The following is a 26,631-nucleotide window of genomic DNA, read 5'->3' as shown; positions in this document are numbered from 1 at the left end:
CACCTCTCAATGGCCACAACACTATCTTTTAGTCCCCAGACAGCTATTTTGAGGAGGGTATGTGCTAAGTCTAAACTTCTGGGTTCTGTGACAATCAGTGGCACAGAAAAGAGAAAGACCACTTGAAATACTTGGCTTGAGAGGGGCCTTTGGGGAAGCTCATTATAAGGAAGACATGAAAGAAGTTGTGATTATTCTGGGAGGTGGCTGCTGATACTGTGGGTGATCTTTTCACTGCACTGACTGGAGAAGATTCACTTACAGGAGGTCAAGAATTTTAACTCAAAATGTTTTCAGGAGTTTTATATTTCCACAGGAAAATTCATTATTTCAGGGAAAATGTTTATGCTCTCTTCAAAAGTATAAAAAAAAAATTTCCTGGAATGTGTTAATTTCCTTGGGTTTTTTTTTCCATGAAACACTTCTCTGATACACAATTATTAAAGGAAAATTAATGTAACAGAGTTTTATTTCTTATTCCTTGTAATACTACATTTCCTGTCTCATTAAGACAACTCTTACCATTGTTTCAATGACTTTGACATGGGAATTTATCAGGTAGAGCTGGCCTTTGCCACATCTGGAGGAGGAAGAGTTACATTTTCTAAGATTTTTTTGAGGGATGCTATATTACTTTCCCTTTAACACCCAGTCTTCACACAGAAGGTAGAAATAAAAAAGGTAGCTTGAAATACATTTTATTTCTCTGTGGGCTTAAAAATCTTTGGCTTCTTACAATCTTGTGGTAATGGCATGGATAAAACCTTACTCTGATTCCTGCTATGTCCTGATATGTAGGACAGCTTTCTAACAGCAGAGAGAGTCAGGTAAGAGGACAGATTCCCCATGGAAATTTGGCACTGCTGTATTTAAGAGGTGACTGGACAAGCACTTGAAGAAGAATAATTTAGATACTCTTAATCCACTCCTGCACAGGGTATCTCAATGACCTTTTAATGCCTGTTTAACCCTGTCCCATGGGAAAGTCTTTCCTTCGTCCAGAAGCTTCTGGATTATTTCCAGGCAGAAGACCCCTTTTAGCTCTATCACTTGACCACCACATTGCTTTACTAATCCACCTCCCTTGTTTTTTTCCACCTTGGAAAGTACAGTGAGTGCCTGGAGCTGTCACATACAACAGGGCAGTGTGGAACTCCAGTCAGGCCCACTTTTCTTCACCTCTGCCATGAACAGGTATTTCTTTCCTGTCAAAAGCCTGCACTTCCAATAAAAACATGTCCTGCCTTTCAGGACTAATGTTTTCATGGCTGATTCATGACTGATGGTGAGTTGCTAAATCCAGTAGCCCAACAGAGGTGAGGCTGCTGAAGCTCCACACCCCTGGATCCAGCAGACACATCCACAGATGTGTAAAATGTGTGTATCCACTGATGGTTCCAGTGGCCAGCTCAGACAGAAACACTCAGCACTCAGACAAACAGCAGCAGGGGCCTCATCCTGCCTCCTGCTCTGGCAGATCAGGGTGGAGGTCTGTGAGTGCAAAATATTTATAAATCATCACAGAATCATAGAATGGTTTGGGTTGGAAGGGACCTTAAAGATCACCCAGTTCCAATCCCTTGCCATGGGCAGGGACACCTTCCTCTAGACCAGGTTGCTCAGAAGCCCATCCAGCCTGCCTTACAAATATTATGGTAATTTCCAAATTTTAAAATTAAAATATACACTTCCAGGTAATACCATGCATGAAATCCAAGGGAATGGCCTTCAGTTATGGAAGAGACACTTGAACAGCAATTAAGATTGCAACTCTTACACATTTAACCATTATGGGCTGAAATAAAAGTTGGATGAATTATTTTCCAGCCATATAAATCACTGAAGTTGTTCTATCCATCACGAAGGTAAGCCAACCACGTAATGAATTATACAATGTGTTATTTTCCTATGCATGTTGTTCCCATAGTTTGCTCTGTTGTTCAAAGTCTATTTGTATGAGGGGATTTTTCTGCAAATACTTTTAAAATGATGAATAATCTTTACTTGCAAGACTAAAAATACATGCCAGCTATTATTGTATATTAAATCTGACAGCAGTTAAAGTGTTGCTATCTGAACTTATTTGACAGCATCTTCAAACAACTTTTACTAGGTATTCTTTACAGGATTAAATATTCTTAGATTTGTGCAATTTGTTCTATAACTCATGGAAGGAGAAGTAAAAGTGTTCTAGATAACAGACAACCAGTCTCATGAGCAGGAACAGCTTTCCTTGCAATCACTTTTTATTGGGAGCTAAACTTGGTCAAACTTTCATTGCAAATTCCTGCAAGGACCAATTCTGAATCCTGTGGAGCAAAATAAAGCTCAGCAGAAATTTCAGGTGCTCCAGTGGAACAAGATCCCAAATGCTTGCAATTTTTCCATTACAAATGCATTTTATTCACAAGAAGTTGGCACTGGTTGTAGGCAGAGCAGGCCGGACCTTCACCTGCCCACCCAGGCAGTGACACACAAGTCCCCACAGTTTATCAGGATGTGGAGCTGATCCAGAGGTCTCTGCTCAGACTGTCCTGGATTTTGTGCACACCAACACCAGGGAGGTGTTTGCTGTTACCAATGAGATTTCTTAGCATCAGACACCATTTTGGCCTTGATTTGAAGCGCCCTGCAGGAAGCAGTGACCTGGCCCAAGGGAGCAGCTTCTCTGCTGGTTCTGGCACAGCTTCCACACAGGATTTCCAGACACTGCAGCTTTTTGTCCTGGACGTTTGGTTGGTGAGTTTAGTATATCAGATTTGCAAAGTCAGTGAGTAACTGGCCCACAAATTATGAATGCAGCAGGAGAGCTTGGACTGAAGCACTGGGAGGTGGGCAGCCGGGGAAGAGCACAGGTACGACTGCACTGGTTTGGCACAGCACAGTGTACAGCACTGAAAGCTGAAATCAAGAACTCTGCAGGCAGAGAAGCTGTCTGAAGATGTGGGATTAGGAAGCAGCTTAGTGGTCCATCCATCCAGCATGGGCTGGCAAAGAAAGGTCAGTGCTGCACAACTTTCATTCCCGAAATTTATACCGGACCTGTAATGGTGCCATGGGTTGCTGTGTCCCCACCAAGTGTAAAGGGCTCTGAAGAAAGGAGAAATTCAGGAAAAACACATCAGTTAGTTTAGTTAATATAATTACCATTGTGCTTTAACATTAAGATACAAGCATCCTTGCATCTTCAGTCTTAAGAGAACCAATACCAAATACCAATAATTATTTTCTGGCTTTGCCGAAGCCAGCGAGTAGGGCCTTTATGCTTAATTATTATTCCAGTAAAATCTTTCTGTTGCTCATTCAATCTTACCTAACCATTTACCTTCCACCCCTGAATATGGAGTGGAAGAGCACTACAAGTGTTACATCTGATTCCATATCTTTAAAGTATTAGTGATCTCATTCCATATTTACTGTTTTTGTGAGCAACAAGTATCAAATCTCTGGTAATGTTTAAGCAACGATGAGACAAAACCTTCTTGTAAGCACTTTGTTGTACAGGCAGTGCAGCCCCACTAACTGGAATTGCTGGAATTACTCTGGATTTTCTGAGTTAAAACAAAGATACATGTTTTATAATACTCCTCTCAAAATTGATGTAACCACAGTTGAGCATGGCTGTTCAGCTGAACCTGATGAATGAAGGGTATAAAGATGGAGAATGCTACACAAATGCATGGATCTCTTACCTCCTTTGGCACTGCATCCAAGAGCACAAATTCATACTTGTACAGGAACAGCACAACCAACAGTTGGATTTCCATGATTGCAAACCACCTGCACAAAAAGGGAGGAAAGCACTGGCCCTCCAGACTGACCATCACATGTGTGTTATTATCAGGTAAGAAACAGGGTGTCTGACACATTTTACACTCTGTGCTTTAGTTCTGCCTGAAAGTTTATCTTCCATAGGAAAACTGCTGTAGTTTGGGTTTGTTACCCAGCAAAGAACACGAATGTGGCAGCTGCCCCTTCTTTCTCTGGTGAAACACTGGACTGACAGTATCCCTCTGACACCTATTTTAAACCAGCTCCTTATCATTATGGATTTTTCCACTGTATAAACATTTATGTTCTCCTAACACTTGCTGACTTGAAATAACTTCCTAGGAGTGAGAAGGCAGTCAAACAGAAAAGGCCATATGACTAATTGTGCTATATAAAGTTATATAATACAGCTGGGAGCCTGGTGACATCAGAGAGCGGTGACAGTGGGAGTTATTATTTAATGCGTCAGCATTAGGATGCAGTAGGAGACCCAAGGGCACGGTTTCTTTTTTCTGTAACACTCTCCCAAAGTTCTTTGTTAGGCCAGAGAAGATTTTGGATAACTGCAGGTGAAATCCTCCAGGCTATTGGTTTTTAAAGCTTATGTGTACGAGAGCTCTCTGCATTCACCAGTGTGCACCTATGTGAGGTCATGGGATTACTCACTTGCAGAGTTTAGACACAAGTCTTAAATACCCAGTTAAAATAGTAATATCACCTTGCTCTTGTACAGAGAAATGCTGGGAAACCTGGATAAAATAGCTATGGGGGAATTCACAGGGGAAGAGGCTACATGACTGCACATGGAGCTGGCCTGGCAGGTGTAAAGGGAAGCTAAAAAGCCTCACAAACCCAAGGTAACTCCTGCAGAGCCACCAGGCTCTGCCCATGGAGCCACCCTGGGCTCTGGAGTGAGATATCCTTGCTTGTTTCAGCACAGCTTCAGACCCAAATTATCCCTGTGATTTCACATTGCAATTACCTTGAGCTTTTGGTGGCCTTGGCTCAGGGGAATGGAGTGCAGAGATATTTTGAAGGCTATTAGCCCAGCTCAGGTGGGATGTAGCCCAAACTCCAACCCTGCAGCACCATGCAAGGCTGGGTCCCTCCAGTCCCAGATGTGTTTGCACAGCAGGGCCCTGGACCCCAGTGCTTGAGGGACAACACACCCCGCGAGACAAGCACAGCTACACAGGCACTAAACACCTGGTTCAACCAAAGTAGTCAAACTAGCATCAAATTTTTCTTTTAGGTAAAAAATATGGCACAGAAATGGCTTTTTGGGAGCTCTTCCAATATTCTACTGGTAGAATATTGGACAGCTAAGTTATTTACTAGCTTTCAGTTTGATTAAATTAGCTTTTAATTTTATGCTGAACTTCTGCAATGTAGAAATTAAATGTTTCATACATTTCATTTATAAACTGCAGTACTGAAAAAAATAAAATTGCACCTTAAACTTGAAATAACATTGTTTCATTCAGTTGTATGAAGGAAATCTGCGACCTGGAATCCTTGATACAACCCTTGATTTAATTTTTGGTTTTTTTCAAGATCATCACATTATTATTTTACAATTATTGCTGAAAAACCTGAAGGTATGTGTTACCATGTGGACTGCCAAAGGGTCTGAAAGGGCTTTTTTGTTTCTCAGCAAGAACAAGATTCTCCATCTGTTGTCTGTGTAGAAATGTTATACTTTCCTCTCTGAACAAAAACTTATTTGAAAGATGTTATCAGAGCCCAGAGAACAGCGTGAACAAAGATATAGGTCAGGATATATAAACAAGCAGCTTTCATTGTTTTGCAGCTTTCCCTGTACCTGCAGATGCCTCTTGTGAATTTTGCTGTTGCCCTTGCTGGGAATGAGGCTGTGCTCAGATTTAGCTCAGGAATGTGGTACAAGCCACCAAGGTACAGCAGTGAGTGAGCTCTTCCCCCTGGCAAGCCCAAATGGCAAAAGCAGTTTTATTCATTTTGCTCATGACTTTAATGCCTTCACAAAGTTTATCTGGCACTCATGTTGAGCCTGCCATAGGGTGCAGATTCCAGAATGCAGATCCTCTGCAATACCCTCCAGATTCCTTGCTCCATATGGAACTCAAGGTAAAATGACTAGTCTAAAGGATTCTAAGGAGACTTTTGTCTCAGAGGAGCTCAGGTTTTGAAAGCAGAGGATTGAGCACAGAGATGTTTGAACACAGGAACAAGGAGCAGCTGGCTCTCTGGGACTTTTTCCAGGAAGAGGGACAGCAGAGAAAACAGCAGAAGGAATGCAGGAAGTACCAAGGCTGGCATTGCTGGAGGAGTGAAGTGAGACAGGATCTGCAATTTAAGCCATTATACAATTCTGTGTGCCCTAATGCAAAGACCAGATTCAAACAGAGAGGAGGTTAAGATACCTGAAGATCAGCAGAGATGTCAATGGCACCACAGAGGATGGAAAGAGTCTCAGACCCGAGAAATGTTCTGTAGGTTTGTTTAGAACTGGTTTAAGACAACCTAAATAACTGTGTCTGTAAAATGGTGTGTTTCTCCTTTGATAAAAACAAACCTCAGCAGGGGCAAAGCCAGGCTGAATTTCCTCCCACCACTCCCTCGGTGGGTGGCAATATCCCTTGATACAATGATCTCAGATTCTGCCTGTTCACTGTGACTTCACCTGTCTTTTCCAGGAATGAAACCACTTTCAGATCAGTTTAAACAAGGTGCAAATGGTGCTGAACATTAGGAGACTGACAAAGAGCAAAGCAAACACGTTATCTCCAAGAGTAAGAGAAGCCCAGTTCAAGAGAGTTGTTCTCTGCAGGGTTTGGGAATAAATAAACTCCAGCTGTTTCACTGACCTTCCTGGACACTGATGCTTCCCTCCTCCGAATGCCACAAAGCTGTCCAAGAAAGCATTCTTCTCTAAATTTGCCTCTTTCCAACGATCCTGTGGGAAGAAACTTTTTTTTCCAAATCAGCCTTATATAAATAAAGCTTAACTTTATTTTTTCAAGCTAAAAATGACCTTGGACAGCTAATCCTCAATACGAAGTTGCACTAATACCATTTTTTTTTTGCATTCAACCTGTTAGTATTAGAATCTGGATCCAAAAGTCAACAACCGAATCAGGGAAAGACATGAGGGTCCCATTTGAAACATTTAGGTGTCTTAAAATGCTGGAGAAGTTTTCAAAATTACCCCTAAAGCAGTTCTCCTATACCTCCCCAATTCCTAAATCCTGCATCTTGAGCTATTAAAATGCAACCTTCTCTTTTTAAATGTATCTACAAATGCAAATGTTAACCAGTACTGAGAGAAGCCTCAGCCACAAAATTGTGTCATGACACACAAATAGCTCACATACATCTTGCACAAAAAAAACATTTCTAAGACACTCTGCACAGACAAATGCAAGGTCTATGAGCTTTAACTGGTGTAAGCCAGTGTGTGAGAACATGAAAGATTCTCCACAAAAAATAGCTTGTCTGTACCCAAAGGGATCCCTGCTCCATCCTAAATTGCTTTGAGAGGAAAGAGACTACACAAGGAACAAGGCAATATTGGCTGAAGTTCTGGTGAGTGACACTGAGAGAAGCAAATCTCATGACTGCTGGGTGACAAACTGTACCAGCCTTCACAAACTCGGTGCTACTCTGCCAAGTAACACCCTGTCAAGCTTCTGGTGGTGAACTCCTCTGATGAAGCTGTCCCAGAGAAGACATCATCTTGCACTTATCTATTTTAGGGTGTTTTTTTCAGCTAGGGCTGATTAGAGATTTCTGAGGAAGAAACCTGTAAGCATCAAAATCCAATAAAGAAGAAAAAATATCTCTGTGGTGATGAAGCAAGGTCATACATTTGGAATGACAATGTCCAAGGGGCACTCATCTCTTCCTCTTGAAAAAAAGGGAGAGTTTCTAAAAAACAAGCTCACTTGCTCTTTAGAAATAAAGTTACTAAAAAAATAAGCTGCTGCATCAGAGTTTCAGATTTCAAAGAAGCAGGAATTGTTAAAAGGGATTTCAAATCAGGAAGAGTTTGCTAGAAGGGAAGTTTTGTTTAAATTACTTCTTGATGTATTTCTATAAAAAAGACAAACTGTTCTATATTGGATGGTGCTAAAAAGAGCAGTTACAAGCCTGCCCACACAGCCACCTGCAGTGGAATAATAATCAAGAAACTAGATTAACTACTGAATTAGCAGAGATAATACCTACGATAAATCATCCACCAGGGAGAGGAGAATATTTGGAATCACAGAATTGATTAGGTTGGAAAAGACCTCTAAAATCATCAAGTCCAGCATTAACCCAGCACTGCCAATCCACCACTAAACCACATCCCCAGCTGCCACACCTACACATCCCCTCCAGGGATGGTGACCATTTTCCTGGGCAGCCTGTTCCAATGCCTGACAGTGCTTTCAGTCATGAAATTTTTCCGAATATCCAATGTAAATCTCCCCTGGCACAATTTGAGGCTGGTTCCTCTCATCCTATCAGCTCTTACTTAAGAGAAAAGACTGAGCCCCACCTGGCTGCCAGCTCCTTTCAGGGAGTTACAGAGAGTGATAAGATCAGGATCAAAGTGATACTAAAGTAGTACCGTATTACCTGCAACATGTCAGTGAATTTAAAAGAGTTTTTTATTCCTACAGGCTCCACAGGCTCCTCCTTTATGTCTCTGTATTCAAGGACATTCTCCAGCCAGATTTAAGCACATTTGTCCGTATGCTTTTATTGTAAAAGAAGTAAAGGGAAGAACAGGCAGCAAAATATCCACACTAAGAGTGACAACTTACAGGTTTGAACATTTCTGGGTCAGGAAAATGTTTTGGATTCCGGTGCAACCAATATGGTGACAACATCAGCATGTCACCTGCAGGGATGGTGAAATTCTGAAAAGAGAAAAATCTCTAAGAAAAGAACTAAAAATTTCACAAAATAGTCTCTCCTTGGTAGTTCTCTCCCATCAGCAGAAGATCCTAAGAAAAGACAAGTGAAGGTGATAAAGCCATAGTGGCCATATTACATGTCTCAAGTTTCTTCTTGCTGCTGCTATTTTTTTCCATAAAATCTAAACAATGGGGAAGTTGGAAAGATTATTTGTGTTCTAATTTGGGGTTTTTTTAGATATCAAAAGATCAGAAGCATTATTTCTGTCTTTCCTGCTTCTTGATTTATCATGTGAGCTGTTTTCTTTTTTCTAAATATTTTGTTAAATACTTCCTTCAATGCAAAGAAAGTCAAAGAAAGCCTTCTATGACAGTAGATACATTATACTGATAATTTGATCAGTAATCTTATATAGTCATGAGCACTGATTCCTTAAGAGTGTGGGTTTTTTCCCAAACATTTCTGTGCCAGATTCCTGAATGCTGACACCTCCCTTCTGAATGGTAGCGAAGAGGACAAAAAGGAGTCTTATCAGTAACTAAAATGTAGTTCCTTCTACTATACTTGTTGTGTCTGATTCCTCTTTTATATGCCATCAGTATCTGTAGCTCAATTCAATTCAATCTTAAATCAATTCAAAATTGAGGGCAAGACTGTGAGCCAGACAATCCAAACCACTCATAAATTAATGATGACGAATAAATCTATTAAAAAGAATATATATGTGAGGCTGAGGAATATCTCTATCTCTGTAATTTTACCCAGATCTATTGGGAGGATCCTTTACAGACAAATCACACAGCATCCTTTGGGGGAAAAAAAGCCCCACAACCAAACCTCACCTTAATTCTAATTGGGTTTATGACTTTCTTGGTGATTGCACCTGGAGACCTCAGCCGTATGGCTTCCAAAGTGCACCATTTAATGAAAGGGATCTGCTTCAGGTCTTCCTCAGAGACTTCCAGTTTATCTTTACCTGTTATGGCATGAGAAAGAAGACTCCATGTAAAAATTACAATTCATAGTTGCTTTGATACAGGCTGGCATGTCTTGCTTTAGGACTGTGGGTGAAATACTTCAAGACTTCAAGGCATTGTTTACACACAAAAATTGTCAATATATTTCAAAGTAAATAAACAGACCCAAATCAGTAAAATTTAAGAAAAGCCACTGGACATAATTCAATAACTCTAAGAGAGGTGTAGATATTGTGTTAGAAGGGGCCAAACAAAGCCATGTTGGAAATTAGAAGCCTTAAGAGTTTTTCTTTTTTGTGCTTTCATAGGATACTGCATGGAAATCTCAGGGACTGTAGGCACCAAGACAAGAAGCCATGGCTGAGCTCTTGGGCTCTGTTAACATTAGAAAATGAAACAAGGCCAAGAATTTTCTTTATTGGTTAATTACTGACATGTTTGTTTATACAGTTTTGACCCATGTCAACAAAGAGTCTTCTGTGAAAGTTTAACTCTGGTCCCAGGGACTGCATATGGGAATGACTGCTCCCAATAGGTGACTGCTTTTCGAGGGAAACAGGTTACTCATGGGGGGTGAACCATGCTGGAAAAATTTGCCTCTATTGACAGATAAGAGAACAGTTTCTGGTCTGTTTTTTAACCATGAATAGATATAACTCTGGTGAACAGCACACCATGAAAAGCACCTGAACTGAAAGACCTCACCTATTAGGTGCCTGGAAAAAGCACAAGACTGGGAAATACCAATCTAAGTTTAAGTGATAGGAATGAAGAAACAAACACACAGTGTTCTTTTCTGATAGGAATGAAGAAACAAACACATAGTGTTCTTTTCCTACTTCCTTCTGCTAACATCAGAGGTGTTTTTGCTTAAAAATATGTCTTGAACATATACTGAGTAAAGACCTGAGAGCTGGACTCTATGTTGTCAGTAGAACCCTTAACTGGAACACTCATTGTTCCCAGCCACTGACCAAGTGTGCCCTGTGCTGGGCCAACACAGGATAAATCACTTCCAGCTTCCAGAAGGACAAAATCACATTTATTACCTGCTTTGCCAAAAACAGAAGCCAGGTCTTCCATGACTTTCTTGTAAATGGCAGGATTAGAGAGTATGAAAGCAAGGGTCCAAAATGCAACCTAAACAGAGATGGAAATCCTTGAATTGAGGGACACAGAGCAGAATGACAATATCTTTTTAGCAAATCACAGAGGCAGGTGAAAACATTTGGACTTTTTTGGTATGTGCCTGCCTGTGGTTGAGATGCCTGGGGAGCTGTGCTTCCTGGGTAAATCCATATCTAAGGGTTCAGCTCCTGGGAGATTATGTCTAGTCATCTGCTGTGTACTTATCTTTAGTGAACATTATATAGCTTTGGCCTTGAGCTTTGAAACACAGAATCCTTTATTTTCAAATAACTAGGTGTTAAATTAACTACTAAATCATCGTGCATGATTAGTTTTAGCTGCAGGAATGAAAGAAAAATAAATTCATACTAGCATTTGCAGAAATTAGGTTAAATAATTTGCAGGGCATTGTCATAGTGAGTCACACTAAAATGGGCAGGAAAAGTTTTAATTAACAGCAAAACAAGGAGTAGTATATCCCCTTTAGAAATAATTTGCTAACTGATTATGCAATGAAGTTGAAAATCAAGAAATTTAGGAAAGGAGAAAATCCTCTTAAGCAGGATGAAACCAGAAGGACTGGCAGCAATGCCAGGAGTCTCTCTCCTCTTGCTGAGCTAGCAGGAGGTGCAGCCTGCACACAGATCTGGTCGTGGGCCATCTGTGCTGGTGAGGGATGAAACTCTGACTGTTATTTCCCAAACAGACTGACATGGATGCAGCCCTCACCCTGCAAAGCAAATCTTGTAGCTTAGATTTCCTGTACAGCACTTGGACACTGTGGCTTCACTCCATGGGCTAAGAAGGGATAACTGAATTGTTTCAGATAAAAGGGTTTAAAGTGCTTGTAAAAAATGCCCTTGGAAGGTGAAAGGCCTTTTCTTTCGTCATTCCATTCCCCAGAACAGTGGTTGTTACTATTCTCAGAAACAGAAAAATATCTGTATGTCTATTTACAGCTGAATATTACAGAAGTAAGTGTTGTGGAAGGAATGTCAGTTATCCTGATAACAGACAGCAGGCTATGCCTCCCACTTACACCAACACGTGAATCCACAGAAACCTCACTGAAATGGATGAATTTCCCCTAGGCTAAACTGCAGTAATATCCAATCTCCAAAAAACATAGATATATCCGTTAGGGGAACATATAAAAATAACTCACTATCATGTTTTTCTAAATCACATCTGTAATGGACATAACTGTGCTGGAAAGAGCTTAGTAGTCATGGTAAATAAAGGATGTTTTTGCTGCTATGGATTTTTCATCTGAGAAATTCCTATAAATGTCTTTGGTCAGCCTAAGCTGTCTTAGATATATTGGGCTTGTTAGCATACTTATATCAGTGTCATTAATCCAGCAAATCCTTTTCTAACACAGACAAAATGTAACAGCTCTAGAATCAAACTATTGCTTTTCTTCCACTGGCATTTGTACAGCAGATCTCCCAAAAATGAAAGAGAAAATATCACTCGAGGGTTTACACACAGATGAAGTTACTCTATATTATGCTTTTGATATTCTTTACAATTGGTAACATCAGGGTATCTGAAATAGTTTTTTCTATAATACAGCCACAGTGCTTCAAAACAGAGTTAAATGCTCTTCACAGCTTAAGACTGTGATCTTAATAGCTGTGAGGCTTATGTTCCTGAAATGTTATGACAGGGGACAACATAATTTAGGAAAAATACAAGAAGAGCTTTTCTTGTCATTGCTTCTGTGACATTGCAGCCTGGGTATATTTGTAGTGATGCATGTGGGCGTGATAATCCCTTCTTTGGAATCCATGGAGTGTGTGTGACCTCTGCTTCAAAGCCTTTCCTTCCCAAATCCAGGCTTTGGAGCAGGAGAGAGAGAAGGTGTTTCTGCAGCTGATGTACTTACGGGCACAGCGTTTGCTTGGGCAGCCCAGAGCATCAGGAGGCCATAATTGGGAGCGTAATTTCCCTGCAAGTTATCCAGGAGATGTTGCAGAAGTGTCTGTTAAAGATAAAGGAAATAATCTGTATTTCCAAGAATGTATTAAAATGTAGTTTGGGGCAGGGCTTACCAGAGTTCAAGGACTAGTTTCTCAAAGAGAAGGAATGTTAGTTATGGCTTTTTTGGAAGGCACAATGTAGAGATAACAGCTATTAAGAGAAAGTGATACTCACATAGGCAGAGGGCAAGGAGAACTCAGTGCACCACATGAATTCCTCCTGAATACTTTCACTGCTCTCCATTTCCTTAAAGTTCTAGAGGATTAGGTTCCCTCACTCCCCATTGTTGCTTGTATGTGGAAGAAAGGAAAAACAAAATCTCTATTCTAATCCCTTCTCTACACCTCTGCTTTAAAGAACCTCAAGATGGGAATGAGCCAGTTGAACGAATGAAAGTACAGAAAATGTTCTCTCTGTTCATGCCAAAAAGGTGCTTGTTATAAAGATATGGTCTGACACATCAGCAACCTCCCTAGTTTCAGGCACCTTGTTGGCAACCTAAGCAGTGACTGCAATGAGCTGATATTTGAAACTATAGGAACTGTGTAATGTTCTAGGATCAGCTTTTGTTTATAGTATTTCCTTGAATGCAGTGCAACCATGCACTTGAGGCAAAGCTTCCTGCCTACTTTTCAGAGGGGAAAAGGCTGATCTTGAATAAAAAATGGCTGATTTTTTTCCAAATTCCCATCCAATCTAAGACACCAAGTTTGTGCTTCCTGCACCTTCTTACCTCCCACCAGCCCCTCTCCAGCATTCTCTTTCTTTCTGCTGATCTGGTTTATTTTACTAAATAAATTGCAGTATGTAAAGCTTTTAAGTATAAATAAAACCTGTTTTGTTTAATGATCTGTCCTACAACCATGTGGTAGATCAAAATTCCCATGCCAGTCTGCTGTCACTTTTGTCAGCCCTATCAGCAGAATTCCTGCCAGAGCTCAGGAGAATAACCAGGGGAACAACTTATCTCAGCTTTGACACAATCAATATGTAGGGTACTTGGCTCCCAAGCCAGTAATCTGCTATTTTCTACCAGTCTGGCTGTTGAAGGATCTGCTCACTCTGCACCAGGGTTTATAAATAGCACATGTAAGGTTTTGAAGTTTCACAGCACGGTGCCCTCAGTGGAACAACTGAAGGGTCTTTCTCTCACCTCTTTCAAGTGCTCTCTGCAGCGTGGTACTGCAGGCTGGGGATGGGTCATAGCTCTGACCCCTTGCCTTAAATTCCCCAGGGGAAGATGTTAGTTCTCGGAATTGCTTGAAATGAACTAAATGGAGGAACAGGAGTCAAAGTTATGGGTCTGTCCTGCTGCAGGTGACAGCAATACAGGAACATTTGGGTATAGCTATAAAAGCTGACATATTTGACTTATTTCTTCCAGTTCTGAAGTAATTCCTGCTCTCCATTGCTTCAGTCAGAATATACAACAAAGTCATCTTATTTCCTAGCCTCGGATGTTTACCTTGGATGCAGTCTCTGAAGGGTTGGTCCTTTCAGCATCCAACACTACTTTCTCAAATAATTTTAGAAGCCATTTTTTGGATTTAGACCAGCTCCTGTAAAGAAAAGCAACAAACAAGAAGCACTTAACTGAGGCAGCAGAAACCAACATTTCCTTCCATGAGAAGCCCTCCTTGGGTTGTTTTCCAAAAGCCCCTGGGCAGCAGTCAGCTGATGAACAGCCAATGTCAGTCTGACTGACAGAAGTGATGACTGGCATGAGGAACAGCATGTCCAAGGCCTTCACCTAGGCCAGATCTCCTCTTGCAGACAGCACCTGGGACTGCAACACTCCTACAATTTCATATCTTTTTTATTACAGGTTTTCAATGTAGATTTGGACAGACTCCTTAGACCAATCTTTTAAAGAATGATCCTCTTGAAGAAAATCAAGGCCATTTTTTAAAAGCATCTTCAATTCTTTCTGAAGGTATTTTGAGGTTCTAAAGGTGCAATGATGGCCCTGAGAGCACTGACAGTGTCTGGAAGCCCCTTCTCAGGGTTTAGGTGTTTCTACCCAAGGTCAGTTCTGTGACAGTGCAGACATGTAGCCCGGGACTGGTACTGGGAAAACAGCTGAGGAGTGTGGAGAAGAGCAGAGAGACACCTCACTGGAGGCCCCCTGAACTTGGGACTCACATTTAGGCTCAGCCCTTTGCTCTTTACCCCATTCTGCTGCTACCTGACAGGTCCAAGCTGGCCTCTGCTCACCTAAGCCAGGTTATTTCTGCTTTATACCAGGAAAATGCACAAGACAAGCTCAGAACTATTTTGAAGCATTCACCTAAAAGCCTGCTTCACCTGAGGGCACACCATCAATAAAAACTGGGCATCATCCTCCAGGGGAAATGTCTCCCATGGTTGACACTGCAGCAAGATAAGTGTCTGTAGTGGGTACACCACAATCATCATCTCTACCCCTTTACCTCAGGAAGCACTCAGGCATCTGAGAAGCATATTCAAAGTCCTCATCATACTTCTGAAAATGCTCTTCAAACTCCTTGATTTCACTTGGACTGGTTGGGCAGATGCCCTTCCCAAACAGGGTGTTCACCACCGCTGGATACATGACATGCCTGCAAGGACAAGATGCTCAAGACTTAGGGGCCACAGGGAAGCTGCTGCAGCAGTTTTAGAGCAGAATTCAGCACTGGGATTGCCTGCCCTGGAAGCTGTGGGACTCACCAGTATGGAAGGGCTGGCACAAGGCTCACACCTCATCCCCACACTCATTTCAGATTTTAAAGAGAGTCAGGAGATTCTCAGACCTCAGGCTGGTCTTCTACACATGGCTGAACTTCACCAGCTAGGGTGTGGTCACTTGAGCAGGAGCAGAAAGGCTCTGGCCACTGAGGTCCCCTTCTCCCCATTAACCACCACCCTCATTTCAGTTTGACCCACATGAACCTTCGGGGCATTGCACAAACCCCTCTGGACCAAACATCCTGAAACATCCTTCCTCTGGCTGCAGCTTTCCTGGGCAGATAATGCCTTTTTTTTTATTCTTTTCATCTCACTCTTTCATGCTTGCTCTTCTGTTATCCTGCAAAATCTGAGCTCCTTCCTCAGACTCTTCTCCTGTACTCCAGGAAACTCTTGTGCAGTCCTTGCTGTGTCCTAGATGCTGCTAAATGAGTATTTCAGGGAAAAGTGCTCACTTTCTGACTTTCTGATAATTAGGAAGAGGGGGCCATCTGGTGGCTCTATGGATTTAATTTTGAGACAGCTAAATAACAATTCTTCAGAATGTTGCATTCCAATACTTTTACTTTGCTTTGTTTAGCAAAGCAGAACTGATCACCCCCTAGGAGATTTCAAGCCCCTCTCCCCCACATTTTTCCCCAGTTAATCCAAATTGCAGTAACTGCAGTGAGAGGTGCCAAGTGATTTAACTGCACTAACGGCTGTATCTTGTTGTATTATGCAGGAAAAGGCAGCAAGAGACAATCTGAATGTGAGGTGTTTGAAACAGGTCCAATCCAAAGGCAATATCTCTCCCCATCCCTGGGAGTCTTCAAGGCCAGACTGAATGGGGCTCTGAGTGACCTGCTCTATGGAAGGTGTCCTTGCCCATGGCAGGGGATGGAATAAGAGGATCTTTAAGGTTCCTTCCAACCCAAATCATTCTATGATTCCATTAATATTCAGCTTGTAATACAGATGGGACAGACAAGATACAGGTATTGTCCCAGATAATCAGGAAGAAGAAGGAGTTAAAAGCTTTGTTGCTGTCACATAAAACATTTTTTTTTTTCAATGTGAAGTTCTGGCAGCCAAGTCAGTTGCAGAGGGTCTTAGTTAAGCTTCAAGCTAAGCTTGGCTCAAACATGGAAATTTCTCAATTGCAGAAGATTAAGCATTTTTTCTAAGTTCTTTATAAATAATGTGAAGCTTTTATCCCATCTTTTGGGAAACAGGGTTTGTTGGAACATGCTGTGTTTTCTTTTTTCTTCCAAACAGACAGCTCAGATGCTTCTTCTAACTGGGAGAAACACCTTCACATGAAACCCTGTCCACCTTGTGAACCACCTGAAACCATGGAGCTGTGATGAGCATCCTGACAAAACTTTTGTAAGACTTTTGAGCCCCAGCTGCTTTACAGAAGTATTTCCCTTCCACGTAGGACACCCCTGAGTTAGAGATGTGCTGCAAAACTCCCTTACCTTACCAGGTCATTGAGGTCACCCGTGCCCTCTGTGCCCAGGTGAGCCATGTGCTCATGGAGCTCCTTACACAAAGTGCTTGAGAACATGTGCAGGTTACTGGGACTCATCTTCCCCTTCATCATGCTGTAGAGGTTACCATGGTTCTGATAAAATGCTTCTGCAGGAACAGAGACTAAATACAAAATGAAACAGAAACGCTTTGGAAAGTAGATTTTTCACTCAAACAGTGAACAATTTTACACTTAACTTTTGACTCTTGACTCTTTTGACTTTAATTTAAATGCCTTAACCCTCATTTTCCTAAAGTACAATTCCCTGGAAGCTTCCTTGTACCATGTAAAGATTTTGGTAATGACTCTGCTTCTCCCAGTCTGTGTAACATCTTCCTGCCTCGTGAAGCTTCAGTGCCAGGATCAACAATCCAGAGATTTCCCCCCAGTGGGGTGTACAGAGATGTGCAGGCGCACCACAAAACTGAATGAAGTGAAAAAAAAACCAGTTTGTGTCTCCATGCTACAGAATTACATCCTCATAAACACCTCATCCTTTTCTAATGACTGTTGTACTACTGTGTAGCAACTAATTATTGTTGCAAGCCAACTGGGAGAAACATATTGTCCAGGGAAGTGATACGATTACCTACAATTGCTCTTAACAAGGTACATGCACGTGGGGAGTCCAGCCACAGCAAAGGACCTGATCTCAAACTGGGGTTGCTGGGTGATAAAAGTAATAACATTCCCTGGATCAGAAACTTCTGATTCCTTGAGACTGAATCCAAATCCCTGGTTTACAGTACTGGGTCATCATGGAGAAATTGAATTTCACCGTTTCACAGCATGGTCATGGATTAGAATTAAGCATTTAAGGCATGACCAAAAAGCCAACAGGCTTTTGGTTGGGATTTAATGTTCCTGGGTAACTAGATTTGGTTTCCTTTTACAAATAGACAGGTGTCAGTTACCTGCATTCTGGACAGCTTGCTGTACTGCCTGTTCAAAATTTAAGTCTTCAGATTTAAAAAATGCTTCAGTTCCTTCTTCCTCAGTCACAAAAGTGAACCGTTTTCCCAGAGCAAATATTGTGAACACAGGTCCATGCTGGAACAAACAAAGATTTCCTGTCAGTACACTGTTAACACATTTTGCAGGAACCCCAGCACGACTTCAGTGCTGCTGAGAGGTCAGGAGGGAGGACCTTGTCATTCCTGCTCTCTGCACACCTTGGCTCAGAACTGCACAAAGATGAACATGAATCAGACCAAAATTTGCAGGCTTATGACCAGAAGGGAATGTGGTATGTGCCTGACCTCTTGCAGAGTGGAAGAGATTTCTTCTCTTAAATTAACACTTTATATTTGAATTACATTGCAGTTCAAACAATACAACCTACATGGATTTAGAGAACCCAAGGGATGGATTATCTACTGCATCCTTTGGCTGCCACAGCAAAGTACCAATACTGTAAATATCCTTAATCCTATTATTTCAGTCTACACTGTTTTAGCAAAAAGTCCACCTTCATGCATATTTTTTAGGTTCCAATATTTCATCCTTTTACCTTTCCTTTCCTTTCCTTTCCTTTCATTTCCTTTCCTTTCCTTTCCTTTCCTTTCCCTTTCTCCTAATACCAATGACTTCTTTCTTGCAGAGATTAATATCAAAATAGCTAACAACCTTTGAGCAGAACAGATTGCCTGACCTCTTGCAGAGTGGAAGAGATTTCTTCTCTTAAATTAACACTTTATATTTGAATTACATTGCAGTTCAAACAATACAACCTACATGGATTTAGAGAACCCAAGGGATGGATTATCTACTGCATCCTTTGGCTGCCACAGCAAAGTACCAATACTGTAAATATCCTTAATCCTATTATTTCAGTCTACACTGTTTTAGCAAAAAGTCCACCTTCATGCATATTTTTTAGGTTCCAATATTTCAGGTTTTTTTAGGTTCCAATATTTCAGGTTCCTTTCCTTTCCTTTCCTTTCCTTTCCTTTCCTTTCCTTTCCTTTCCTTTCCTTTCCTTTCCCTTTCCCTTTCCCTTTCCCTTTCCCTTTCCCTTTCCCTTTCCCTTTCCTTCCCTTTCCCCTTTCCCTTTCTCCTAATACCAAAGATTTCTTTCTTGCAGAGATTAATATCAAAATAGCTAACAACCTTTGAGCAGAACAGATTGACTGACGCTCAGGAAAAGTTTTTGATGCCATAAATTATTATTTCATCTTCCCTTAATCTAATATCCTAAAGCCCTCTTGAAACTTCCACCAATAGGAATTAAATTCTGAGTTCCTCCATTGTTAAAATGATCCCTGACACTTGCAAATACTCTAAAACAGAAAACAAATGTGTAATATCTTCTGTCAGACGTAGGCATAAAAAGATCATTCTACCTTGCTCACATTGTTTATGCCATTGACTTTAACTATTTCTTTTGCTGTTGGTGTCTGTAGTGTAAATCTTGCTTCATCAAAAGCTCTTTGAAGCCAAGGAGAAGATTCCTCCTGGCATCAGCTGAATTTTGATGGTGTCCTTCAACTGCAAATTATTAAAGAAAGAGTGACAGTTCACACTCTCTGGTGATAATAAATAAAATACTGTTTTAATAACAAGTGTTCCAGGCCAGATTGGATGAGGCTTTGAGCAGCTGTCCACTGGAATTTGTCCCTGCCCATGGCAGGAGGTGGAACAAGATGAGCTTTAAGGTCCATTCCAACACAGACCAATCTGTGATTCTATGACTCTACAGTAGCTACATTTTTAAGATTGCTTTTTGATGTCCATGTCCTCATCATCAGTCTGGATAAAAATTTGTGCTGTGCTTAAAAATTAGATTTTAAAAATTTTAAATTAACATTAAAATGTACTTAAACTAATTTTAAAATAAAATTAAATTAAATTTGAACTAATAGCAACCTGCAATAACACTTAATTATTCAATTAAAGTCGCACTCAATTAAAGATTGGAACACTTTATTTTAGGTGATTACATGTGAGCAAGATGTCTGAGCTCCCATAACAGACAACAGAAATCAAGTCTGTGCAGTCAGGGGATCCTAAACACCAAATCACCAGACCATCTCCTGCACTCCTGTTCTTGGAGGGAGCTGAGCTGCCCTTGGACTCCACTGACAGCACTGACTACATGTCCAGTGACCATCCTGGTAACCTGCAAACACCCACACAACAATCTGGGTTTGAATCTCATCCAACTTCCTGCAATCTATTTAGAATCATTAAAACTAGATCAATATTTAACAAAACTGAAATAAGCAGGCTCCATAGATGACCTTCTCCAGAATAAGTCAGCCTCACGGAGCAACACTGTCATGGCAGATATTCAAACAGATCTTTCAGAAAGCAGAATTTTGTGTCCAAATAGATATGACATTTGATAAATGCAATACAAAATTAAACTACTAAGAAAGGTTTGAAATCAAACTAATAAAGGCAATCTGCCTCCCCAACAACAGAGACTTTTCCAAGCATGCCAGATGCAGGAAGTCTCCCAGTGTGCTGCTGAGCCTGATAAACACTCAAGGTGTAAGGAAACAGAGTGGGGAGGAACCTGAGTCAGGGATTACATCAGTGTAAAACAAATCCTACCTTGCAGCCTTTCACTGAGAGCGATGGACTGAGACCTTGTTTTGAAGGAAGTATTGAGCAGAATAGACTTAAACAAGTTCTAGGTAAAACAGCCATAAATATTTCAATTCAGAACTCTTGAGGAATTAAAATAAGAAGTTGCAGAACTCCCTGCGGTGATCTGTTAAATCATCCTCAGCAACAGGAAGATGGACAGGCAAACGTGGTGACAGAAGGACCACAGAGTCCAGAAGCCTCAGAGTCATTTTGGTACTCAAAAAATTACAGTAAGCATTATTAAGGATTGAATTAGTAGTGGATAAATAGGATGTACTGTAAAAGAGCCCAGAATAGCTTTTAGGGAGACATAAGGTTGTGTGGTGTTAGAAGTATTTTCTAATTCATTCTTTGGAAGAAGAACTAAAAGTTTACTCATGATCTGGAGTTGAGAGTCTAAAAAATGAGAAGACCTAGAAATGTCACAGAAGAAGGCTTAGAATAATGACACTCTGAAATTACTCCAAGATCTGTTATGCAAGTGCTAATAAATGGCTTCAAACTGTAAGCAAGTAGGTTTGCACTGGATATTTGGGAGAAATTCTCTACTGTGAGGGTGGTGAGGCCCTGGCACAGGTTGCCCAGAGAAGCTGTGGATGCCCCATCCCTGGGATTGTTCAAGAGCAGGTTGGATGGGGCTCTGAGCAACCTGGGATAGTGGAAGGTGTCCCTGTCATGGCAGAGGGGCTGGAATGAGATGATCTTTAAGGTTCCTTCCAACCCAAATTATTCTATGATAATTAATCTGGAGCTCTTATCTTGCTAGGAAAGGTGAGGAAAAAGGACAAGAAACATCTAAACCCATTCTGTGCCTGCATCTTTAATTTGTGTTTCTGCCAATTCCATCTCAGCAGGATATTCTGAGCTAGTCAAAGTCAAAGGGATGCACAACATGCATGAATATTTCAATAAAAGGAGATTAAGTGAACTTAGATCCCAGGAAAAGAGGAAAAGATAATCATTGTTCTCAGTTCCTCATAATGTAAAAGCTAATCGGTTTGAGATTAGGAGTTAGATGGTTCAAAACCAGACAGAATACTTTATTCATATGGGTCATTATTAAATTAAGGATTCACTGCTGTGCATTGCTGGGAAGCCACATTTATACATAGGGTAACAAAAGAGATTAGGTCAATCATATAGATGCAAATTCCAGCCTAACAAATCCCTAAACCAGGAGCTAGGAAGAAAAAGCTGGAGGCTACATACTCTCACCTGGGTGTGCCCCTTACACCCTGCTACTGAGCATCTCCTAATGGCTGCTGTCCCAGACAGACAGCTGAATAACCAGGCTGTTCATCTGTCAAAATGTGTAATTACACTGATGTTACACTGCAATAAAATCAGCTCCTGGAATGAGCTGTGGGGCAGTTCTGCACTTGTGTTATGGGAAGGTACCAACGGAGTGCAGGCTCTGCTGCCAACACTGCAGCCAGGTTACTGCTCTGAAACAGCTTTTAAGGACACTTCAGAACATAGAGAGATATAGAAAGAAGAAAAAAAGTCCTTTTAGGATTTATTGCTTTCACTCATAAAAGCTAATTTTTTTCCAAAGATTGGGAAACATTTCAGTGCCACAGTAAGAGACAGAGTCAAGCCTAAGGAAAGTAACACTCCAGAGAAATAAAAACTTCAGAAGGATGTTCTCCAAAATCCTAATGGAAATCAAGGAAATAGTAATATTTCCCAGGGCTCCTTCCCAGGGAACAACCACTCTCAGCTGAGACAGCTGCACTGCACCAAGAGCTCTGCTGGGAGCTGGGGGCACTGGGTGTGCACACACACACAGAGTCAATGCCACGTCCCTTCTCTAGCTCAGGGACTGCAGCATTTTGGTCTTCTGCACCTGGGAGCAGTCACAGACCTTCAGTGACTGAGCTGGAAATGCTCCACCAGAAGTCTTCTCCCGCCAGTGATGGATGTCCCTTGCAGAGTAACCCAGTGAGCCTCACCCAGCCACACACAGAAAGGCCAACAGTCCTGGGACACGGCACCTTGTCCCAGTTCAACACTCTCTCTGAGAGGGATGTATGGATCCCACAGGTCCCTACAACAGTGCAGAGCAATCTCCTGGGTTTAAATGAACTTTTCCTGTTTGCTTAATTAGCAAACTGAGGAGAAGAATTTGAATTTCCTTACTAACTCTTACCATGTTTGCCAGGCCAAGTGGGGAGCCATACCCTTAGAAGGCCTCATTAAGCAGCTCACCCTGTATTTCATGTGGCATGGTGGCTCTGGTTATTTCCTGTCCATTCCAGACTGCTGCAAAACTTCTCTCACCAGGCAGCTTTAGGAGGAAGAGGTGGTATCTTTTATTAGACAAGAGATTAAATATTTTATTAGAGCAGGGGAACTTTCTTTTCTTAGTCCCAGTGATGACACAAGGGGAAAAGGAGACAATTCTTCCAGCCCACGTGTTCTTCCGTGGGAGGAAAATAGAAGCAGCAAACTCCAAGCAAAGGGCAGGCTGGAAGCAGTGGAACTTTACTGTGTTACCCAGGACTTGAGAGAAAAAACAGTGAAGGATAGACACAAAAGGAATTAAGGAAGAAAGTAGTTAAGAAAAAAGGGAATTAAGAAAGACATGAGTGTCACTTTGACAGTCTGAAGGATTAATCCAGAGGAGGAATTGCAAGAGTCTCCCCTGAAGATAATGCCCTTGCAGAGATGAGGAGGTTTCACACTGCCTAAAGCTTATTTCTGTAACACCTTTTACGAGGGCAGCAGATACTAAGGACACTTAACCTTGTTCTGGCAGTATTAAGGAGCCTGGAATTATTGCAGATGTATTTTGAAAGCCCTGTAGTGCCTGTTAATGACCCCTTTGGCAGCAGCACGTGTTTTGTTTGGCTGTACTCTCCAACAGTGCCTACTCTTTTAAAAAGGAGCAGGCAGGAAAAGACTTATTTTTCCTGGCCTCAGCACAGCATGCCAGTGTGGGAGGTGGGAAGGGAGGGAAGCTTTCAGTGCCTGAGGAGGGTTTAAGGAGAGGAAGGGGGCAAGAAGCAAGTGGCCTTCCTCAGAGGCAGGGAGAGTGTCAGGTGATGGTGCTGCAGGCAGCTGGCCAGCTGGGAGGGATGGATGGTCCCAGGGTGACCACAGGGAGAGGTCAGAAGGAGCTGCTAGACTAAGAGTCAAAGGAAAAGCCCTACCAGCAACCACACAGTAAAGGAAAAGATGTAAGAAAGCCTTCTCTTCCTTCTTTGCTTTGAGTTTTCAGCCATTGAAAATGGTTCTTGTTCTAGTCTCTGTCCCAACAAAACCAGAGGTTTATAAAGTCCTTCAGGTGTTCCCGGAGTGTGCAGATGTGTCAGCAGCTGCCACAGCATCAACCTGGAGCCCAGAGGGTCTCCAGGCAAATGAACACCAAAATTAATTAACCCAGAGCCAATGAGTGTGCATTTGCACAGATGAAAGCTACAGGGAAGACACAGTAATATTAAATTAAAACTGGCCTGTCAAGCACAGAGAAGCCAAGAAACTCCAGCTCATACCTCTGAGCTTACCCCATGATGTACCCAGTGTGCTTTAATACAAGATTGACAGCTCTTGTTGTTCTCAAAGATCAGATCTGCTTTAACACCATGAGTTTATAACAATACAAAAAGAAATACAAATATGAAATCTAGCAGTTCAAAATGAGAAAGCAAATTTTAAACACCCAGTATTTATTGATGTGGGTTTTTTGGGTTTTTTTCAAATTTTAGGATGTTACAGTGGTTTCATTTTTAGCTAGTTTTTGCAAGTAGTGGGGCTGTGTGATTCTTCAGCACGGAATACTCAAGGCTGATGACACTGTAGTAGCAGGTGATATAATCACTGAATGAAAATGGGAAACTGGGGTTTATATCAGTTATTATTAAATATCTAGAAATTAAGAATTTGATCTCTTTCTATCCGACAGACACAGAAAAAGAAATTCAAGTCCAAGGGGTAAATCCTGACCCCCATGTTTAATTAAGATTTTTAGGACAGAAAATTTTATCTGCCAAGCACATCCGTGTGTTGCTTGAATGCTGAGGGACACCAGCTGGTGCTCAAAAATCTCACCTAACTTTAGGCATGCAAGTAAGTAGTTTCCTGGTCCCAGCACTTGGCACAGAGCTTTCCACATTACCTGAAACCAAAACTAACACACAGCCAGACTGCAAAAGCAAAACGGCAGAGCTCCAAACAGGATGATCACAGCACAGAGATTATGCCTCGATCAGACCCACAACTCACCAATGCTGGTGGCACTAAGCCGATTCTTCACCATTTAAATGCTCCTGACGTTATAAAACGTGACAGGAAAGGGCAAAACTGAAGGCAGAAGTTTCTGGTTGCCTTTCCCCTTGCAGGCAGCCACCCTGAGCACGCACCCGAGCAGGCAGGCCAGCACACGCATTACCTTCTTTCTGGCTTGCTCTATAAACTCCAGAGGAGCTTTCCCGAACTGAAACGCAGCTCCAAACCAAGGGATCCAGCTCCTGATGCAAGGAGGGGAGCTCGGGTTTCTCAGCTGAAACAAAAGAGCCTTGACAATGAGGAGTCCCAGGAGCGCTGCCAAGAGCAGAGCGAGATCCATTTTGCCTGTCCCCCGCCCGTCCCGGCGCCGGGCGCTGCTCCGCCTGCCGCAGCCCCGGCATGGCCGCGCTCCGAGCGCCTCCGCCGAGGCCTCTGCGAGCGGCCCTGCCAGCCGAGCGCTGCCGCGGGCACGGCATCAAAGCCCTGAGCAGCACAGGGCACAAGCCCTTGCTCTGGAAAAGGCAGAGCCAGTTCTGCTCTGGTCTGGGATGAGGACCAACTCTGCTGCTTGCGAAAGCTGGATTTGCTGTGGCAAAGCCTTGGACTTTACGCCAGTTGCTGGAAGGCCACCCGGGCAGCCAGGGACACCGGCAAAGCAGTGCAGAGCCTTCTTCAGTTTAAAAAATACACTTTTTTTTTTTTTTTCCAATATTGAGATTAGAAAGCAAAGAACCTGTGATTTGCAGACATTTTGCTTTCAGCAACTCAGAGACGGCAAGAAACTTCTGCAGGCATCACCTGAAGCAGAAACCTTAAGAAAGGTGTCTCTCACCTGTCTGAGATAATTCATTAAAGGCTGGATGTGTCCAGTGTCTGAGGAGCAGAGAAATGCTTCTGAGGTTGAACTGACAGATCAAAACCTGCTGGCCACCTCTATTGTATCAGTGCCTTGTCAGAAGACAAGGTTTCATAGAGGTCAGATTAGTTTCTTTGCATGTGTGAAAGTGGCACATCAAAATTATGTACAGAATACATTAAGTATAAAAAACCTCTAGGAAGTGCTGTCAGCATCTACCCCCACACACCTTCAGCAGGTTTGAAGGGAACAGAAAACCAGGAGTGTCTGACAGACCAGATGAGTGTGCTGCCACACAGGGGGACCTCAGCAGCCTGGAAAACAGGCAGAGAACAACTTATCTCAAAATCAGAGAATAATGGCTTGGAAGGGGCCCCAAGGATCCCCTGGTTCAGCTTTTCCTGGAAAAAAAATTTAAAAAACCAGGGATTAATGAAGTTCAGCAAAGGGAAATGCCAAGTTCTGCCACTGGGTAGAAACAACACCATGCACCAGTACAGGCTGAGGGGGCACCTGGGTGGACGGGAACTTTGCAGATCAGGGATCCTGGTGGACACCAGGTTGAACACGAGTCAGAGATGGACCTTGAGCACCCTGGGCTGCATCAGGGACAGTGCTACCAGCAGAGTGAGGGAGGTGATCCTCTGCCAAGAGTGAAGTGCCAAAAAGGGGCTGGAGCATCTGTCATTTGAGAAGAGGCTGAGGCAGCTGGGACAGCTCAGTCTGGAGAAGGCTCAGGGGGAACTTCTCAGTGTGTATGAACGCCTGAAGGGAGGGTGCAAAGAGAATGGAGACAGGCTCTTTTCGGGGTGCCCAGTGAAAGAGGCAGTGAGCATAAACAAATACAGATACAAATACAGTTTAACTCACTTCCTATACAGGAAGAGGAGCACAAACAGGAGCCTTTGTACCTGTGCAGACAGGCAGTATGGTAAAAGTAGCACAGCAGAAATATACCTGATAGTAGGAGGTTCAGAGCTGTGAAAATTAAGTAT

General features: G+C 42.2%; 1 protein-coding gene across 1 annotated transcript; it reads right to left on the bottom strand.

Moving 5' to 3' along the window:
• Nucleotides 1-1,661: 1,661 nt before the first annotated feature.
• LOC121347505 (24-hydroxycholesterol 7-alpha-hydroxylase) lies at nt 1,662-25,179 on the bottom strand. Its single transcript, XM_041426211.1, has 12 exons — nt 24,944-25,179; nt 17,877-18,012; nt 16,910-17,084; nt 15,173-15,322; nt 14,209-14,302; nt 12,649-12,744; nt 10,682-10,772; nt 9,498-9,631; nt 8,562-8,657; nt 6,618-6,706; nt 3,693-3,780; nt 1,662-3,090 (listed from the first exon to the last, which is right to left on the bottom strand). Exons 1-12 carry the CDS (start codon nt 25,118-25,120, stop codon nt 3,019-3,021), a joined length of 1,398 nt encoding a protein of 465 aa, XP_041282145.1. The 5' UTR covers nt 25,121-25,179; the 3' UTR covers nt 1,662-3,018.
• Nucleotides 25,180-26,631: the final 1,452 nt, after the last annotated feature.

Source organism: Onychostruthus taczanowskii, unplaced genomic scaffold, assembly GCF_017590055.1.
Source record: "Onychostruthus taczanowskii isolate IOZ18803 unplaced genomic scaffold, ASM1759005v1 scaffold90, whole genome shotgun sequence".
NCBI lineage: Eukaryota > Metazoa > Chordata > Aves > Passeriformes > Passeridae > Onychostruthus > Onychostruthus taczanowskii.
This window is presented reverse-complemented; position numbering and strand designations above follow the sequence as displayed.